Source organism: Rhagoletis zephyria, unplaced genomic scaffold (assembly GCF_001687245.7).
Source record: "Rhagoletis zephyria isolate East Lansing unplaced genomic scaffold, Rhagoletis_zephyria_1.1 Rzeph_scaffold_03553, whole genome shotgun sequence".
NCBI classification, from domain to species: Eukaryota; Metazoa; Arthropoda; class Insecta; order Diptera; family Tephritidae; genus Rhagoletis; species Rhagoletis zephyria.
This window is the reverse complement of record NW_016160636.1, coordinates 38,059-56,486: the sequence shown is the minus strand read 5'-3', so window position 1 is coordinate 56,486 and position 18,428 is coordinate 38,059. Positions and strand designations below refer to the sequence as shown.

Here is an 18,428-nt window from a genome sequence, read left to right as displayed (position 1 = left end):
ATAAGAATTTCAGTTTGTATGGGCGGTGATACGCCCTCTTTTCCAAAATCTATCTTTTCAGTATAAGCGGTTCCAGAGATAAGCGATATGAGAATTTCAGTTTGTATGGGCGGTGATACGCCCTCTTTTCCAAAATCTATCTTTTCAGTATAAGCGGTTCCAGAGATAAGCGATATGAGAATTTCAGTTTGTATGGGCGGTGCCACGACCCCTTTCCAAAATCTACCCTATTTCCCCGCAAGTAGTGTATTTACAATCTATGCATCTGTGCTAAGTTTCAGTTCCCCAGCGTAATTGGTTTTAGAGATATAGTGGTTTTCACATTTTAGTCTATATGTCAGATGCCACGCCCCCTATGTATCGGGATTAACATTTCGGTGTATGTTTCATTGAAATCGAGCGAACGGTGCCTTCAAAAAAGAGATTGCAAAATTTACATGTGGCGTATTTATATATAGATATTTTTAATTTTCCACTCAATTGTTTAATTAACAAATTACATATATACCAATCGAAAGCATAAAGTCTATGTCCTATCGAAAAGTGATGTATGTATGTACGGCTTATGGAGAATTTCATTGGCTTTCATCTGCCGTATGTCGTGTTACGATTGTTCAATTGTTTCGTAAGATATACGTGGAACCACTTTTTTTTTTTAAGTTGGATAACGGTAAATTACAAAAATCTCGAAAACGTATCCACAGGAAAAAAAGTTAACTCGATTTTCGGAATCACCGAGCAATTCTACATAGAAATTGGATAGTGGGGTCCATTGACAATTGCTGTAAACAGTGGAATCAAAAACGAAAAGAGAAACGGGCAATCAAAAAGTGACATATTTTGGAAACGAAAACACCATTAGAATTGGGAGATGCTTGCCCGTTGATGTGAGTGCACTGTCGTCGGTATCCGCTATAATCTGTCAACCGGTGTTCTGTTCTGCAGTTTCACGCGCATCGGGTTTACTGTAAGGTTCCAGAGTAGGGGGGAGAGACCTCCTCCTTGAGGGGTGCCTCTCGTTGGATGCCTGGTTATGGACGCGGCTCTCCAACTTTGATGGGCAAGCCTTATAAGTTCCAACAGAGGGCGCTTCAGCCCCACTTGAAAGCATTGTGGGGTCACAACGGCATCTGGAAGCAGATTGTTAAAGGCGCCCTCTATGTCAAGAGAGACACCAAAGGTAAATTCCTTAAATGCGAGACCTTTTTAAATTTCGGAGACAATTTCCTCCGACACGTCATCTGACGAAAGTCGCTGTTGGATATGGGCGTCGAGAAGTCTTTCTAGAGTTTTAAGAAGAAAGGACGTTAGGCTTATTGGCCTGAAGTCATTGGGTTTGACGTAAGATACCCTTCCACCCTTCGGTATGAAGATTAACCTACTAGAAAATTAATCTTTCATCTTTTTTAATTTTGTTCCAAGTGTTATTATGAAACGCGAACTATTGGCCAGTGTCAAAACAGTGCAATCTTAGATATACTTTTAAGTTGCTTGTCTAAACTGGTTTCAAAGTCGAGGGCTAGCCAAAATTGCACACAGAGAAAAAATCGTCATTTGCTTTTCGAAATCGTTATGACAGTCCAAATGATGATGAAATGTCAACCTGGCAACATTGGCTCAGAAATAACTTTTCTTTATGCGTGAGGCCTTAGAGGATCTTGCCGGTGTCCTCACGGTGGCGGATCGTGTTAATATCTGGGCATGCAGAGGAAGCGTCTCCAACACCTGAGGTATAGCTTCTTCTGCAGTCTGGTAGAGAACACGGAGGTGAAACTCTTGGATTTCCTAAATTTCATTTGGAATCGTAAATAAATCAGTCGGTCAATTCCTTGTTTATTTTTCTTATTGTAAAGGATCCTTGGGGAGACGTTCTTGCTCCTGACACTCACTTACAAGGGACGCTTGCAATGCACAGCCTCACGCAAAGATATGTCTGTTTGTCTCCAAGCTAAGGTTTGGAACTCTCCGTTTTCATTTCGTTAGGAGAAACAACAAAAACTACGCTCGAATATACACGATTTTTTATTAAAGTTTTAAAACGAGGGTTATCGCCATGATTCACGCCCTTGAGAAGTCTGATTGTCACAAAAAATATTTATAATAATTCCGCATTGAATTACAGAGCTGTTCAGTAACAGAGGAGCTGGCGTACAGAAAAAAGCAATGAAATTAAAAGATAAGCAATGCTTTATTTTAAAGCTAAGTTGTAAGTCTATATGCACATGCGGGAGTATTGTTGTTAAATTTAGCAAAGTGTAGCGATAATTGTTTTTCTTTTTTGGTTTCGTGCCAGTGTTAGGCGTTTTTATCTACCCTATTTAACAGCAGGTGGCGGATGCATAATCCGGAAATCGGGTTCCGCCTGCAGCCTTTTGTTGTTGTTTGTTTTACAAGCCGATAAAAGCAATTGTCATGTTTTACAATATGTTAACATAAAATTAACCATTTAAACATAAAAGGTATGAATTGTTTAGAGTTAAATTGGTTAATTGATTCGCGCCGCGAACGACAAAAACACGGCTACACGGGAAAATGAGAATCGTTTTACTGTTACTTTCATTAAATTTTCTGCTAGTTTTTGCCCTCGACAATGCAGAGATTGCACACAAAGAGGAGGACTACGGTAAAACGTGGATGTGGATGCCTGATGGCGATGGCAAACCGCATATTGCTTACCTAGTTGAGCCACCAGAGGACAGCCAACAGGATGATTTGCCTGAATTTGTTCATGTGGAACTTTTTGATGGGTAAATTTTCTCAAAAATGAGTTACGAATATTTTGTACAAGTAATAGTAATGAAAAAAACTCGGTTTCAGTGCTGATATCGATGCCCCTGCGACAGCTCAAATATCAGTTAACTATTATGCCAATAGGCAAGGAGACGCGCATACGCGTCAAAAGCGCGATACTTGGGAAGAGTTGGCGGGGAAATTCAATGCTGATTTGGATACGAAAATTTTGGTGCATGGCTGGAAATCGAGCACCACCAGTGATTCCATACAATCTATACGTGGCGCATATGCAATGCGTGGGAATTTGAATATTTTCGGTAAGTTTATATACAGGTTAGCGCCCCATTGTGAACTGAAAAAGTCCTAATCCAAACTTGGGTCGACTTTTGGCCGAAAGCGCTTGAATATTTTGATACTTGATATGAGGCTTAGTTATATTTTGAAGAAGACTCTTGGGTCATAAGTAACGCCCGCCGAGTTAATATGATCGACTACCAGAAAGCCGTAAAAAAAAAGATCAAACTATACTCCTTCTTCTTATTTGGCGCTCTAACCGCCTAAGCGATTTTGGCTGAGTCGTTTCCCGTCGCTGTTAACTGACGCCAATTGAAAATGCCAAGTCCCTCTCCAATTGTTTTTTCCATCGCAGTGGGGGCTCATCATTCCATCGTCTGCGGTATTCGCTATCGCCAGCGCGTAAAGACCCGTAAATCTTCCGCAAAATCTCTCTATCGAATACTCCAAGAGCCAAGCGCCATATACCAGCACGGGCATGATGAGTGACTTTTAGAGTGTGGTATTCGTACATCGGGAAATGATTTCACTCCTTAATTGCCTACTCAGTCCAAGTATAACTTGTTGGCAAGAGTGATTCCGCGTTGAATTTCGATGCTGACATTATTATCGATGTTAATGCTGGTTCTCAAGTAAACAAAATTCTCCACTTTCTTGAAATTTTAACTGTCAACAGTGACGTGGGTGCCAAGACGCGAATATGCTGACTGTTTGTTTGATGATAGGGGATACTTCGTCTTGTCCTCGTTTACCACCAGACCCATTCGCTTTGCTTCCTTATCCAAGTTGGCAAAGGCAGAACAGACTTCGCGGTTTTTGTTACCGATGATGTCGATGTCATCGGCATACGCCAGCAATTGCGCGCTCTTTTAAAAAATTGTTCCTGAGCGGTTCAGTTCTGCTGCTCTTATTATCTTCTCTAACATCGGATTAAAGAAATCACATGAATGGGAGTCACTCTCTCTGAAACCCCGTTTGGTAGCAAACGGCTCGGAGAGGTCTTTTGGTGGTATTCGTAACGTCATTTTACACAGCCCTATCAGTTTGATGCCAGATTTAAGATGCCAAGGTTAGACATCGCGGCGTATAGGCGACTTCTTTTAGTGCCATCGAAAACGGCTATGAAGTCGACAAATAGGTGGTCAGTGTCGGTGCACCTTATCAACTCCTCGCCGTCGTGCTTGAATAGCTCAGCTGGCAGGCTGTCAGCTCCAGCAGCTTTTTTCTTTTTCAGTCACGCTATTGCCATACTATACTACAACAAACCGCAAAAGGTAACCACGGTTATACATAGGATCATTTAAGATAAAAACAATTTCGGCTCTGGAGCCGCTTCTAAGTTGGATTATAGATCAATCGTACCTTTAGTTTTTGGTGAAACTTTTTCTCAATCGAGGTCTTGTCCAAGCGTGCTAGATATGAGCTACGGAACTAGAATTATCAGGTAGTTGCTCGGGACTAATTATAGGACCTCGGTGGAAGTTGCCAGCACAATTCACACTTCCCAGCAGGCGCCCCAGATTCCGAGCACTGCTCTGCACAGCATCGTTAGACGGATTGAAGAAGCCATTGGAAATGAGGAATACCCTAAGGTAGTCTGTATAGCTGTAGCTGGAGCGTTTAACAATACCTAGAAAAAAGCTTTTACAGATGGTTAACTAACTACTGACAGAAGTAGAAGGTGGAACATTTATACTAACAGCTTACGGCAAATGTCCGATTACCCTAAGCTCTCTGGCAAACCGGATGGCGAAGGCCATCAGCTAGTGTGCTACGGAAGGACGACTACCGGTTAACGGGCAGAGGCCGGACTTGGTACTTGTCAGTGTGGAGCAGATCTAAGTCTACAATCAAAGCCAAGCGCAAAGTACCTCGCAGTTTTAGTGGGCAGCAAACTTTCAAAAAAAGGCATCGGCGACACTGTATACATGTAAATCGAAGTTGAGCTGTACTTGGGGTCTTTCGCCTACTCTTTGATATTAAATCTTTATAGCTAGTGTTAGGCGAATACTTTGGTAGGGGTATTAGTGTAGTCTACAGCGTCTCAGTCAAAAAACTAGAGAGCAGGCACCTGCGGATCTGGTTACTAAGAAAACAGCTTTTACAACAGCCGCCATCCTTGGCAAGACGAAGAAACTATGAAATGTAATGCGATGCATATTAACTATGACGCTTTCAAAATGAAAAAGGAGCTGCGGTTTACTGAACCGGACATTTCTTAAGATACCGGACCACCGTAGTAATTTTAAGCTGAAATTTCGGCATTGGAAGCTGCAAAGATAATTCAGGAAATAACAACGCCGGGCGTGCCATTCGACTTTTACACGAGGCTGCCAATAAGACTCTACTATTCGAATATGGTCATAGATTGTAGGAAGGCAAAAGGAAGTTTAACCGTCCACCTTTATTGGCTACTAGGACACAATGGTAATGTAAAATATGACGACTTAGCTAAAGATGGATTTCAGGTGGATGCCTCAGTAGCGACGGGCGTACTAATTACTCTATAGGAAATCAAATGTTCACAAGGACTTTTCATGCAGTGTACACAGGACTGTTGAGTTGCAAAGATTATGCGTAGGTCATATGATAAAAAAACTTGCAGACTTCTTGGTATTAGGCCGCTAGGCCTAACAAAAACTTTCCAATCAAAAAAAAAAATAATAGAATTTATATTTTTTTCCAGCAATCAACTGGCGCGACCAAGCGGATAATATTTACTATTTAAAACCCGCCCGCTACACCGTGCAAGTGGGCAGAGCTGTGGCGAAACTAATCGATCTGCTTGTCGAGGAGAAGGATGCAGATTCGAAGCGTATACATTTGATTGGACATAGCTTAGGTGCGCATATAATGGGCTATGCTGGTTCATATACCAAATATCGCGTAGCGAGAATCACAGGTGAGTTGTAATGCATTTTTTTCGCTGAATATTAGCTAAGTACATACATAAAAATTTACTCCAAAAAAAAACAAACAAACAGGTCTCGATCCTGCCAGGCCAGCTTTTGAAAATTGCAGCGGTCCCGAACATCACTTAGATCCATCGGACGCTGATTTTGTGGACGTCATACATAGTTGTGGCGGAATTTTAGGATTTCGTGATCCAATTGGTTTGGTAGACTTTTACCCGAATGGCGGTGGAGCACCACAGCCAGGTTGTACAGAGATCTCGCAAATCTTTAGTGAGTAACAGTAGAAAATATGTCGCATTTTAAAATACTTGTTAACTTTGCTTTTCTTTTTGCTCTTTACAGCTGGCTGTAGCCACGGTCGGTCTTATGAGTATTTCGCGGAATCCATACACAGCGAGAAGGGTTTCTACGCTACGCCATGTTCATCGTTAGAGCAGCTGATAGGTCGAAATTGTACTGGAGCCAAGATACTGATGGGCGATCCTGTACCAATGGACGCACGTGGCATTTACTACTTGAAAACTGGTAGTAGACCAGCCTATGCACTAGGTGCGGAAGACTAACATTTTACGGACGTATATCTTAAAAGATAAACTAACGAAGCTGTTTCATTCCTAATGACCGAAAGAGCTAACAAGTATAAAAGGTGCAAGATTTGTAATATTTCTGACTTTGTAGGCTTTCAAGACATCTTGGAAAAAACATTTGCTTTGAATATTAATTTATACCTTTCATATAATCGGTAATTCCTCCTGTATTTACATACTACATACCTTGCATAAATTGAAACAATTATGGTTCAATTACTAAAATGCAAATATTAACTTTAAGCCATTAACTTTAATCCATATCGTTGAACTAAATAAAAGTTTTATTCCAATCTGATTCCATGTAATTGACTGTCGCAAAATACTTACTTCCCCATTTGGATATTTTTTAAAGCCTTGCACTAAATATCGCGATCTCTACCGTGATCAAAGTTGCGATCAATCAATAATAAATTGCCTAGCGAGAGCGTCACATTCATATAATGTGCTCTGACATTTTTTCGTCCAGCTCGCAAAAGCGAAAGACGTTTGTGCCCCGAAGAATAATTTTACTGAGTGAACAGTATCTCGTAGTACCCAGTCAGAGTTTTCAGGTCCTCTCTGCCTAAATTGAGTAGTTTCTTTGAAGCTTCATTTGAAGGGCAGATAAATCGTTTGGCGTACCTCTGCCCTGAACACTCTATGCAAGGCTTTTTGAAGACTTTGTGACACACTGTAGTAGCTCATTGCTTCGCCAGATATGCCGTCTACTTATTGCTATCATGTCCCCCATGCCCAGGTATCCATCCGTAAAACTGTGTGTTTTGGCGCCTAGGTTAGAGGTTATTTTATGGGACTTCAGTCTCAGCTCGGCAAAGCACTAACATATTGTGTAAGCGCGAACCTATTATTCAGTGCTAGTAGTGCTGCCTGACCGTCCGACATAATGCAGATATATTTCGTGGATTAGCCTCTTCTGAGGCATTCTCTGCCACAGATTTTTATCGCTTGGAAGATGGTGAAGTTGCTACCCATTGGTATAGGTTGTTTGAAGTTCGATTCAAATATTCCAGCCCCAGTTTTTCATTTTCCAGGTTGGATTCATCGGTATACCAATTAGGGTTGGTGTAAGTGTTCCCTGCATTCCAGAGCTCCATCTGCATTAAATACATCAAAATTCCTAGAGATTTCTAGTTTTGGTACTAGCCTAGCTGTTTGACTCAAAGTATCAATAGTACTGCGGTATTCTTTAAAGTTTAAACGAAGCTCTTTTCGAAGAACGAATTAGCTGCTCGTACTTCTTTTGTCGGCAGCGGAAGCGTTTCCAGTCCATCTCAGCATTTCTTTTGAGGGGTTGATTTAAAAATTCCCTTGCATCAGTCCTCAACTTCTGAAGCTCCTTACTGCACCATGGGGTAGGAGTGCGTGCGGCTAAGGGGTGGGCGAGGCGGACAAGCCTTATGCAAGATTACACAAAAAGCGGCCCTTACATTCACCTTCGCCTTATCAATGTTCTAACTATAACTCAGCGTATTAAAACTTATTCATATAAATTTAAAGACTTGTTGGGCTATAGCTGGGCAAAGTCAAAATTATGACGAATTTTTGCCAGTTTTATTGTAAAAAAATATAAATTTTTAAACCCTGGTAGCAACCTGGTAGATGCCTTTATTTTGTACCTAGAAAGATGAACATAAATAAAGAGGAACAACATGGTGCTGATATTTGAAGGACCTCCCTAATACATAAGTATATTTGTATATATGTACATTCGTATGTATGCATATGATTTGCTTTGAGCCCACACAATTGATGAGTTTCCACTCATGATTAATTTTACTGACCAAAATAATTTAGCTCCAGCACATCCACTATTCGATTTTAAATGAAACAGTAGTACATAGTTTTGGATTTTATTAAAATATTTTTTATTTGCTATATGTATGTATATATTTTGAAAATTTTGTTTATACATATGTCGATCCCTTTGGTGTCGATATTCTAAACCGCTCGGCATGCATGGTGATGGCAAGTCTGAAATCGCACCAAAACAGGAACATACAATCGAAAGTCTACCTGATAAGTCGCCAGAGTGAGCAAATCCAGACATATCTTTTAAATAGGGAAATGGTTGCCGAGTGCAAGCGACCTCGTCTAATTACGTCCATGTGCTTGATCATGACGGATCTAACTTTCACCATTTTCCTTAGCATTTCCATGATCATGCTTATCTTGCTTCTTTCCAGTCTTGTTTCCATGTTTACCATGATCATTGTGAGAATGTGAACGAGATCCCGAACGATTACATAGTTTTCGACTTACATGTGGAGAACAAGTATTTTCCGGTCTAGTAACAAATCGCGGGTGATGTTGACATAGTTGGTTAAGAGGAACTGTTGGGAGGCTGATGCCGTTTTGTTGGTTCACCTGCTTGCTGCATCAAATCATGTGGAACTTAAGCCGGAGCCTTGATCAGAACTTGAGTTGTAACTAAACTTGTATGATGGCCTCGTTTAGTAGTTTTTGTGCCATGCACGCCTTCTTGATAGCAGTTTGAAGCATTTCATCCTCATCTGTAGTTTCTTTTGAAGCATCTAGCGCTGGTTCGTGGCTACAGAATGTCTCTGGCTCACCCATAACGACCTTTTCCGGATGCTTCTCGCTCTGAAACATTTTATCGATAACTTAGATTAAGTTCTAAATTATTCCCACCTGCTTTTTGTTCTTGCAGCATCAACTTTAGTTATATTTGATCAACGATTATTTATTTGTTTTACTGTATGCACGCTGATTTTATTTGTTCACACTAGTGGCTGCGCTACTCAACTGATGCTTACCGCCGGCAAATTTTACACTCATCTAAAACGTTGCGAAAACGCTGTGTCTCGTCTGCTTGACGTTGATGACTCATGCGCCAACGTTTGCAAACGTTTACGCTTATTCGATTTGAACAATGGTTGTTAGGCTGTACTGGTGTAGATAAGAATGGGTGTCGCACTGTGAAACGTTTCCATACGAATTCTAGGCAAAAATACAGTCACTTTACTTTCTTAAGAATTTAGGCTTCATTTTCTGAAATAGGACTGTTGTCCGTCACGCAATCTGGAAGAGTTTAGGCAAGGGTTTAAACGGCAGCTAAATACGAAATCATCTCCTGATTCTTACATCCGAAGTACAGTGCATAGAGACTAGGGACCAAGAGTCGGTCATCCCAATGACTTTAGGCAAATGCGGACGAGTATATCTCGCAAATGGCTCATCTGATCTCGGGGTGCCCATAGCAACTTTTGATATTGATATCTTACAAATTTGATTTCGGAAATAAGTACATATGTACGGATTTTTCATGCAAATTGGGCGGGATTATTTGGGTCCGAATCTTAGTGTTTTTGCTGAAATTTACTGTAAAACGAATATTTATGTACATATGTAGATCTCTTACCACTTGAGCTTAACCACGTTCCCGAAGAAAATATTCAGGCATTTAAGATAGGTTTACAAAACCTAGTTGGGAATCAACCCGAAAACAAAATTCTCTCTTTAAGACAAGCACATTTTGATTACCACAAAGAAAGAAGTAGCCAGCGCTATCTCCGGATATATATCATCGGCTGATAATGTGGATTTAACCTGGATCAAAACCCTATATGAATTTTCGGACCTATTTCAGGATTTTCGGGATTCTTGAGACCATTTCTAGAAGACGCTTTTATTGGACAGATAAACCGCTTAGTTGGTTCTCTGCGCTGGATATTCAATACAGTACCCATCGAATTTCTTGTCTACCCAGTTGTGTATGACCTACCCTCTATGTGCTTTGGTTAGCTAAAAAAAGTGCTCCTGCCCATAAAATACTGTGGAACCTCCGTGCCCAGTATAACGGCATTATTGGCTCTAATTTCATTAAACTTGTCATTGACATTAACTATAAATTTTTAAATATTGGCAGTCCCCCAAAATGNCAGTTGTGTATGACCTACCCTCTATGTGCTTTGGTTAGCTAAAAAAAGTGTTCCTGCCCATAAAATACTGTGGAACCTCCGTGCCCAGTATAACGGCATTATTGGCTCTAATTTCATTAAACTTGTCATTAACATTAACTATAAATTTTTAAATATTGGCAGTCCCCCCAAAATTTGTTTTGAAAAACCACTCTCCCCCAACCTTTGATAATTAGTTGGCCACCCTTTTAAAATTTTTTCGCAATAAAGCTTTTTAAATACTCATAGTTTGGAACCAATATAATATATATATATANATTTTTTCGCAATAAAGCTTTTTAAATACTCATAGTTTGGAACCAATATACATAGAATGATTTCATTTAAGTTAATGAATATAATTTTCAACAATGTTTTCAAAATTAAGCTTTTTTAAATAAATCATTTTTGAACCTCCTTCTTTTGGCACCAACATTTTTCCGCTTATTTTATTAAACTTATATATTAATTAATTGATTAATATTTTTGAAAAAGGTCAACTCCCTCAAAAAAAAAATTGATTCACTCCACGCTGTAAAGAACATAATTTTTTTCTCACCTTTTAAACCGACATACTACAGCTGTATTTCGAAGATGTGGCTATTCTAGGCATTCTCTGCCATCATTTTATTACACGAATCCCTGCTTGAAAAATAGCGGGGAAGCTGCCTAGTGGGAATTTCGCTCCATTATATGACAGCTCAAGTTGTTCTGTTTTCAAGTAAAAGCTACAATAAGATTACATTATCTTTTAACACTCATGGCTTAAACAGAACAGTGGGATGCAATACACAAATCTTAAGAGAACGTTAGATCTATCAGAGACGTCGAGGACGGAAAGCAAGTAAGGACGGGAGTTTTATAAAAGGTTTAAGGGGCAATAAAAAGGTATGTGTTCCACTAGCACAAGATCGTGAATACGCAGAGCTTTGACGTTTAAAGAAAAGTTGTTTCTTTAAAAAGTTGAAATATTTACCTGTTCTCTCACCAGTGCCTTGTCATCGCAAATGACCATAAAAAAGTTGGCCAATAAGTTTTGAAAGTCATAAATATGCATTGGGAATATGTATTTTCAACTTAAGCTGTTTTACTAAAATTTGCACTGAATTTTGTTTACAAACAACTTTGCTGCGACGCCAGTTCTAATCTACAGCTTAACGAGTGTGTTTAATAACAACACGCCACGGCGCACCAACAAATGCTTTCTGGCAAAGCTTATTGCGAAACGTTTACAAAACGTATACGTATATGAGTCAGACTGGCTCTTATCATCCAATACGTCGGGCAGACGAGACACAACGTTTTCGTAACGTTTTGCATGAGTATAAGAATTGCCGGCTGTGTAGCAGTGACCAGCAGTTAGGCAACGTATCCAAAAGTGTAAGCAGTAAAATATAGCAGCGAAGCAAAATAAATATCAACCAATACTTGAGAATCTGTTCTAACAAATTATTTACCTATCACTACTAAAATTGACACCGAAAGAAAGCATAACAGGTAGGGAACATATTTAAATTAATCTTTGATTGGCAATCAAATGTCACATAGCGAAAAGTATCCGGAGGAGGTGGTAATGGTTGAGCCAGAAGCTTGCTGTAGCCACGAACCAGCACCAGATAGTACGGGCAAAATGTCCGATGAGCGTAAAATGTTACAGAAGGCAATTAAAAATGCGTACAAGGCACAAACGCTACTGAATAAGGCTATTAAACGCCTCGAGGCTGGAGAGAAAGAGAAAAGAAAGTATAAGCGGAATAAGCGCCATTCGAGTAGTTCGTCGAGTTCCAGCTCAAGTTCAAGTTCCGGCACAAGCTTTAGCTCTAGTTCAAGTTCCAGTGACAGTGACGTGGTTGATTTGACGAAGCAAGCAGGTGAACCCAAAAAACGGCATCACGGACGTAAACATCATCATGACCGCCGCAATCGACGTGGTCGTGATCGTTCGCGCACGCGTTCACATTCACGTGGACGCTCTCGCGGTCGCTCTCGTGGTCACTCACGCGGTCACTCACGCGGTCGCTCTCGTGGTCACTCACGCGGTCACTCACGTGGTCGCTCTCGTGATCACTCACGTGCTGGCTCCCGTGATCAATCACGTGGACACTCTCGAGATCGCTCTCGCGACCGTCAGTTGTGCCAATTCACGCGGTTTTTTCGTGGCGCCAGCCTCCCAATGGCTCCCCCCATTAGACAGTGTCACCACTACCGGCGATCACATGCTAGACCTGAAAATACGTGCTCTTCACATGTAGAAGGAAAATGGCATAGCCGTCGGAGATCGCGTTCACATTCCCGTGAGAATCATGGCAAACATGGTCAAAAGAAACATCACAAAAATAAGGATCACAAGAAGGGCAAGGAGCAACGGAAGCATCGTCATCACCGTGACAAGGAAAATGATGAAAATGAGCGCCGACATCATCACGAAGATGAACATCGTAAGCGAGATCGCTCGCACTCACGCGGCCATTCACGGGATCGGCGATCTTATCCTTATTTTAATAGTACACCTGGATTTGTCAATGCTGACGGCTTATCAGGTGGATGCCCGTACTTTAATGCATTTTCGCATGTACCACCACCACATATGAAAAGTGGGGCAGGGGATCGCCACAGCAGGGATCGACATCGTCATGGTTTTACACATGGACCAGCGGACGCTTTCAATTGGCATTGGATGTCGCCAATATACTGTAGTGAAAAGCGAGACCAAAGACGCAGAGCACATAGTGTGCCAGGACATTAATAGAAGAAGACGTCTACTTGCTTTTATGTTTAGTATTATTTATATACATATGTCTACATACATACACATATACATATATTAGGTTGAAGCATTTAAAAGGCTACAACTGACAAATTAAAAACTAAAGAATGAAAATTTACTGAAAATCCACAACAAAAATATACAAAAATCGAACAAATTAAAAAAAAAAAAACCATACCCATATTATAAACTTTATTAAAACAATTAAAATATAAATAAATACATTCTAATTTTAAACTCAAAATTGTTTTTTCTTTTACAAATATTTGATTTTAAAAATGCATCTGTTGGAGCTGAACTACTATGTTGGTCAGTAAAATTTATCATGAATGCAATTCATTGATTGTGCGGACTCAAGCCATATGGATGTATGGATGAGTCGAAACTCTTTTTCAGATGCTAGTTGGTTAGGCAAAAACATATCTTACTAATATTATAAATGTGGAAGTTTGTATGTTTGGATGTCCATGAAATGAAATTTCGTACGCAGATAGCTTATGGGCCAGATTGGTTAATAGGCTATTTTTTTAAGAGTTGCCACCTGTTAAAAATTTTAATTTATCTAATATGCGGGAACGACGGAACGGATTTGCATGAAAATTTGCACACAGATAGCTTATGAGCTAGGGTGGAAAATGGGACACTTTTTAAAAGTTGCCACCTGTTAAAAAAGTTTAATTAAATTAACACGCTGAAGCGACTGAACAGATTTGCATGAAATTTGGCACAGATATAGCTTATGACCTACCTTGGAAAATAGGCTACTATTAAGGGAGTTGCCACCTGTTAAAAAGGTTTAATTACATTAATACGCGGAAATGACTGAACTGATTTGCATGAAAGTTTGCACACATTGGAAGATTGGCTACTTTTTTAAGAATTGCCACCTGTTTGAAAATGAAATTTTGGTCACAGATGGTTTATGATCGGATTGAAAAATAGGCTACTACCTTAACCGGTTTCCCAGTCAGAACGAAATTTGGTATACTTACTACGGATTTCGCAAGGATGGTCTTAGACTAGTAATTCCGATAACTCAAGGCCCCTCCCATACAAATTGGAATTTTCATATTACATACATATCTCTGGAAGTATTTGTGGGAGAGAACTGGAACTTGGTATAGAGATATGTATAGGAAATCAATGTTGGCATTAATCGATTGATTTTTTAATCAATTAGGTAATTGGATTAAATTCAATCTGATTAATCATGATTAATTTTAATCTGACTAAACAGTTAATCGTGATCAAGTAGGTTTGGTGATTAATTAATTTATGCTGGAATTTTCCTGTGCACACAAAGCAAGTTAATCCGGTATGGCTAAGTCGGGTTTCGTCATCAATCTGAGCAATTTGGTGTGCATTTTCATTAAGATCTATACCAACAAACGTTTTACAAACTAGGTTTGTAAAAGCTCTCAGTTTATGTATTATAATTTTAATTTAATTTTGTATTTAATTATAATTTTTTTTATATTATGTGCTTTTTATAAGCGTTAAACACAAAATTATTACTATAACTGGTTTTTGGTTTCAAATTCGGACAAACTAGACAATTTAATCAGATTTTATTTTTAATTGGACTAACGATTAATGATTAAAATTAATTAATCGTAATCGCAGCCAGTGATTAACGAACTTGGCACCGAGATGTGTATACAAAATTAATTCCATACTCATGGAGAAAAATTTGTGTTATTCGAAAAGGGGGCGTGGTACCTCCCGTACAAATTTACTTTTTTATACTGCATATCTCTAGAGGTGTTCATGGTAGAGTACTGGGACTTGGTACTGGGGTATGTAAAATCAATTCTAAATTCATGGAAGAAGTTTAGGGTTATAAAAAAAAGGGGCGTGGCACTTCCTGTACAAATTGACTTTTTCCTCCCACATATCCCTGGAAGTGTTTGTGGAAGAATACTGGAACTTGGTTTGGAGTTGTGTATACAAAATGTATAAATTGCTCATGGAAAAAATGTGAGTTATTATCATGAAAAAAAATGTGATTTATACTAAAAACTTCTTAATACATATCTCTGGAAGGATAGAAAATCTCTGGAAGTATTTTAAATTTGTTATGGAGATTTATTTTATAAGTGCCGTACTGACAGAAAAAATTTAATTTAATGGAAAAGGGAGAGCCGGGTTCGGCCTTATAATGTAAAGCTGGCATGATGCATACATACCTCTTGAGGCATTTGCTACAGTAATGAGGAGTGGTATTTTATCAAGGCCAGGTTACTAAATTTGAGTTGGAAATATTAGAACCCGCCGTGGCACCTCCAAGAAGGTTACACGTTCACGCGTCGTATACCTGGAACCATTTTAAGGNATGCCTAGCGCGCAGACGAGATTTTATAATTTCATAGTTTTAAACGGCGTAAATACCTTAACTGACTTAAATAATAACGAGCTATAGCAAAAGGAACACAGAAATAAAAAATTAAAATGTAGGGTGAAACCCGCGGGTATAAGCTAGTATGAACATACATACGTACATATATGTAAATATGAAAGGAATGAAGTTCGGCGATTTGGAAATTATGTCGGCAAATTCGTCTCAAAAAATCAGAATCAGAAAATCATTTTCTATAAAGTCAGATATTTTTAAAGTTAGAAATCCACACTATGCGTTTCAGTCATTTACCCTACAAGACATTGCTGAGCATTTTAGGCTCACATTTACACTTTTGTTTTTGTAGTATGGCATAAATAAGTAGTTAAATTATTAATGCTGCGGACTTTTCGATGGCAACATTGAGTACTCAATTTATTCCCATGGTCTGAACAAAAATTAATACTTTGATAAGCACTTTTGGAATTAGTGATAATGATAATATGAGCACTCATATGCATTGGCGTAGCCAGAATGAAATTTAGGAGGGGGGGGGGGGGGGNTAAGCTGGCATTTAAGGGTAAAATTTTATATATATATAAGGAAAATTTTAAAGTTAGGGGGGGACTCGAGCACCCCCTACCCCTACCTGGCTACGCCCATGCTCATATGATACTCAGCTGTCTTATAGGTTAGTGTTTTTAAATACATACATACATAGGAAATTTAAAAATGCTTGACAAGCGTGCCTATGAATTAACCAACTATGCATGGAATAAATACTCTAAATAGCCACGTATTCAACTAAAAATCCCAATTTTTCCATACGTTCATATTTTATTTTCCCTAGAAAATTGCTTAAATTTTTTAATAACATATCGTTTCCCAATAAATAATTAATAATAATAGATTGGCGCTTACACATATGTTAGTGTTTGGCCGAGCTTCTCCTCCGACTTGTGGGGTGCGCCTTGATGTTGTCACACAAAGCGGAGGGACCTAAAGTTTTACGCCGACTCCGAACGGCGATTATATTTTTATGAGAAGCTATTTTTCATGGCAGAAATACACTCGGAGGTTTGCCATTGCCTGCCGACGGACGACCGCTGTTAAGAAAAAACCTTTTTCTATATTTTTTGCGATGTTGCACTGTGAATGGCACAAAATACACGTGACTCCAGTCAGTATTTAGATATTTTTATCCACACATGTATGTAGTCCATAACTTTAAGGAGTGCGAAGATTTTGGCTTGAAATGAAGCATATATTCAAGTGAGAAGTGAAACTCACACTAATTACCTGTGGTGTAATTATGCCAGCACCTTACTTAAAAATACTTCGGATGACCATTCGGGTCGCTCTACCACAAAGCAGCTCTTTGGGCTTTAAATCGTTCACGTCTCTGAGATAGCATTAACCCCTGCTACATTAGGCATGTTTTATTCAACCATCACAAGCAAATAGTTAAATCTTGGTCAAATAAAACGAAATTAGCTTATTTCCTATGTTAGCCTAATTTTGACAGTTGTTTGACTGCAAATAGTGTCAAAGTAAGTTTTTGCCTCTTTCTGATTGGCGGAAGGAGAAAATTTCTGATGCTGAATGGCAATGCCTCTTGTTCAATAAACAAGCCAAGATAGCTTTTCATAAGCCAATATAATTATGTTGGGTAAGTCCTCCGTACAAAATAAGCTAATAGCTTAAATTTCTGGACAAATAAAACACGGCTATTGTAGTATGTGAAACAGCTATTAGAGTGAGCTTTTAGCCTTGTGCAAGGCCATATCAAACTAAAAGCTTTGAAAAGTTCTGTTCGAGAGCTATGCATTGGTCCTCGCTGATATAAAATGTACATATCGTCACCTTAATTCATAAAGGCCCTAACCAACACTTTTTTAGAAACTACATTTTTCGCAGATTTTGGTACGACATATTAAAATATATCTTCGCTAAAAATTTGAAAGTGTTAGTACCAAAAGCAATAGAGTTATGCCACTTTTTAACCGACTTCCAAAAAAGGAGGAGGTTATCAGTTCGTCGGAATATTTTTTTTTTTTTTTTTTTNGTTACCGCATAACTTTGGACCACGTCAATCGATTTCGATAATTCTTTTTGCATCGGAAAGGTTGTCTCAGAGGTGGTCCCATACTAATCTGGTTAAGAACCGATCAGTGAATCATGAGATATATATATATATATTTTTTTTTTATATGAGAGTTGAAGTCGGTTTTTTTGTTTGCTTGTTGACTTCGACGGCGATGTAATTTTTTCATCAAGAAATAGCTCCTCATAAGTCCAACTCCAGCTACGCTGACCACATTATTTCTGCGAGGAACACCTTTTCAGTAAAATACTGTGGTCAGCGTAACTGGAGTTAGACTTACGATCAGCGTTGCCGGAAGATTTCGCTGAAAAATTGTCATTTTACCCTGAAAAAATCGTCATTTCGGTCACAAAGTAGAAAATAGAAAGAAAATTACATAAATTACATACAATAAATATGACCACACTATTTTTAAACCAAACATTGCATATGGGTTAATAAAAGTGGATTTGTAGTTGTTAACGACAATTTTAAATTACACTTTAACACACAACTGCTTTTAAATTGTTCAACTCCGCTCCAGAGTAAAACTCTCTCTGCCCGTCGCTGAACCATAAACTTCAAAACTTTGTAACCATTTCCTTCAAAACTCGAATAACTAGAGATTACGAGTCGACTAATCAGTAATTCATCAGTGTTGGCCAGAGAGAGCTTTTATACTGTTCCAATAAAACTCGTATATAACTTTTATAGTCTCTTTTGCCAATGTTTGTGATAAAAAATGTATATTATTCCCCGACTAGGGCGAACTTTTACCCAGCGCATGCCCATAT

At 38.9% G+C, this 18,428-nt stretch overlaps 2 protein-coding genes across 3 annotated transcripts; both read left to right on the top strand.

Moving 5' to 3' along the window:
- Positions 1-987: 987 nt before the first annotated feature.
- On the top strand, positions 988-6,709 carry LOC108369230 (pancreatic triacylglycerol lipase-like). Its single transcript, XM_017624300.1, has 5 exons — positions 988-2,747; positions 2,818-3,050; positions 5,714-5,929; positions 6,012-6,212; positions 6,285-6,709. Exons 1-5 carry the CDS (start codon positions 2,533-2,535, stop codon positions 6,503-6,505), a joined length of 1,086 nt encoding a protein of 361 aa, XP_017479789.1. The 5' UTR covers positions 988-2,532; the 3' UTR covers positions 6,506-6,709.
- Positions 6,710-11,724: 5,015 nt separating this feature from the next.
- LOC108369229 (serine/arginine-rich splicing factor 4-like) lies at positions 11,725-13,381 on the top strand. Of its 2 annotated transcripts, none has more exons than XM_017624297.1 (2): positions 11,725-11,906; positions 11,949-13,381. In XM_017624297.1, the coding sequence occupies exon 2, from the start codon at positions 11,987-11,989 to the stop codon at positions 13,193-13,195; it is 1,209 nt and encodes a 402-aa protein (XP_017479786.1). In that variant the 5' UTR covers positions 11,725-11,906; positions 11,949-11,986; the 3' UTR covers positions 13,196-13,381. The 2 variants fall into 2 exon arrangements, with proteins under 2 accessions (XP_017479786.1, XP_017479787.1); XM_017624298.1 differs by having other exon boundaries at positions 11,726-12,375; positions 12,451-13,381.
- The last annotated feature ends 5,047 nt before the right edge of the window (positions 13,382-18,428 follow it).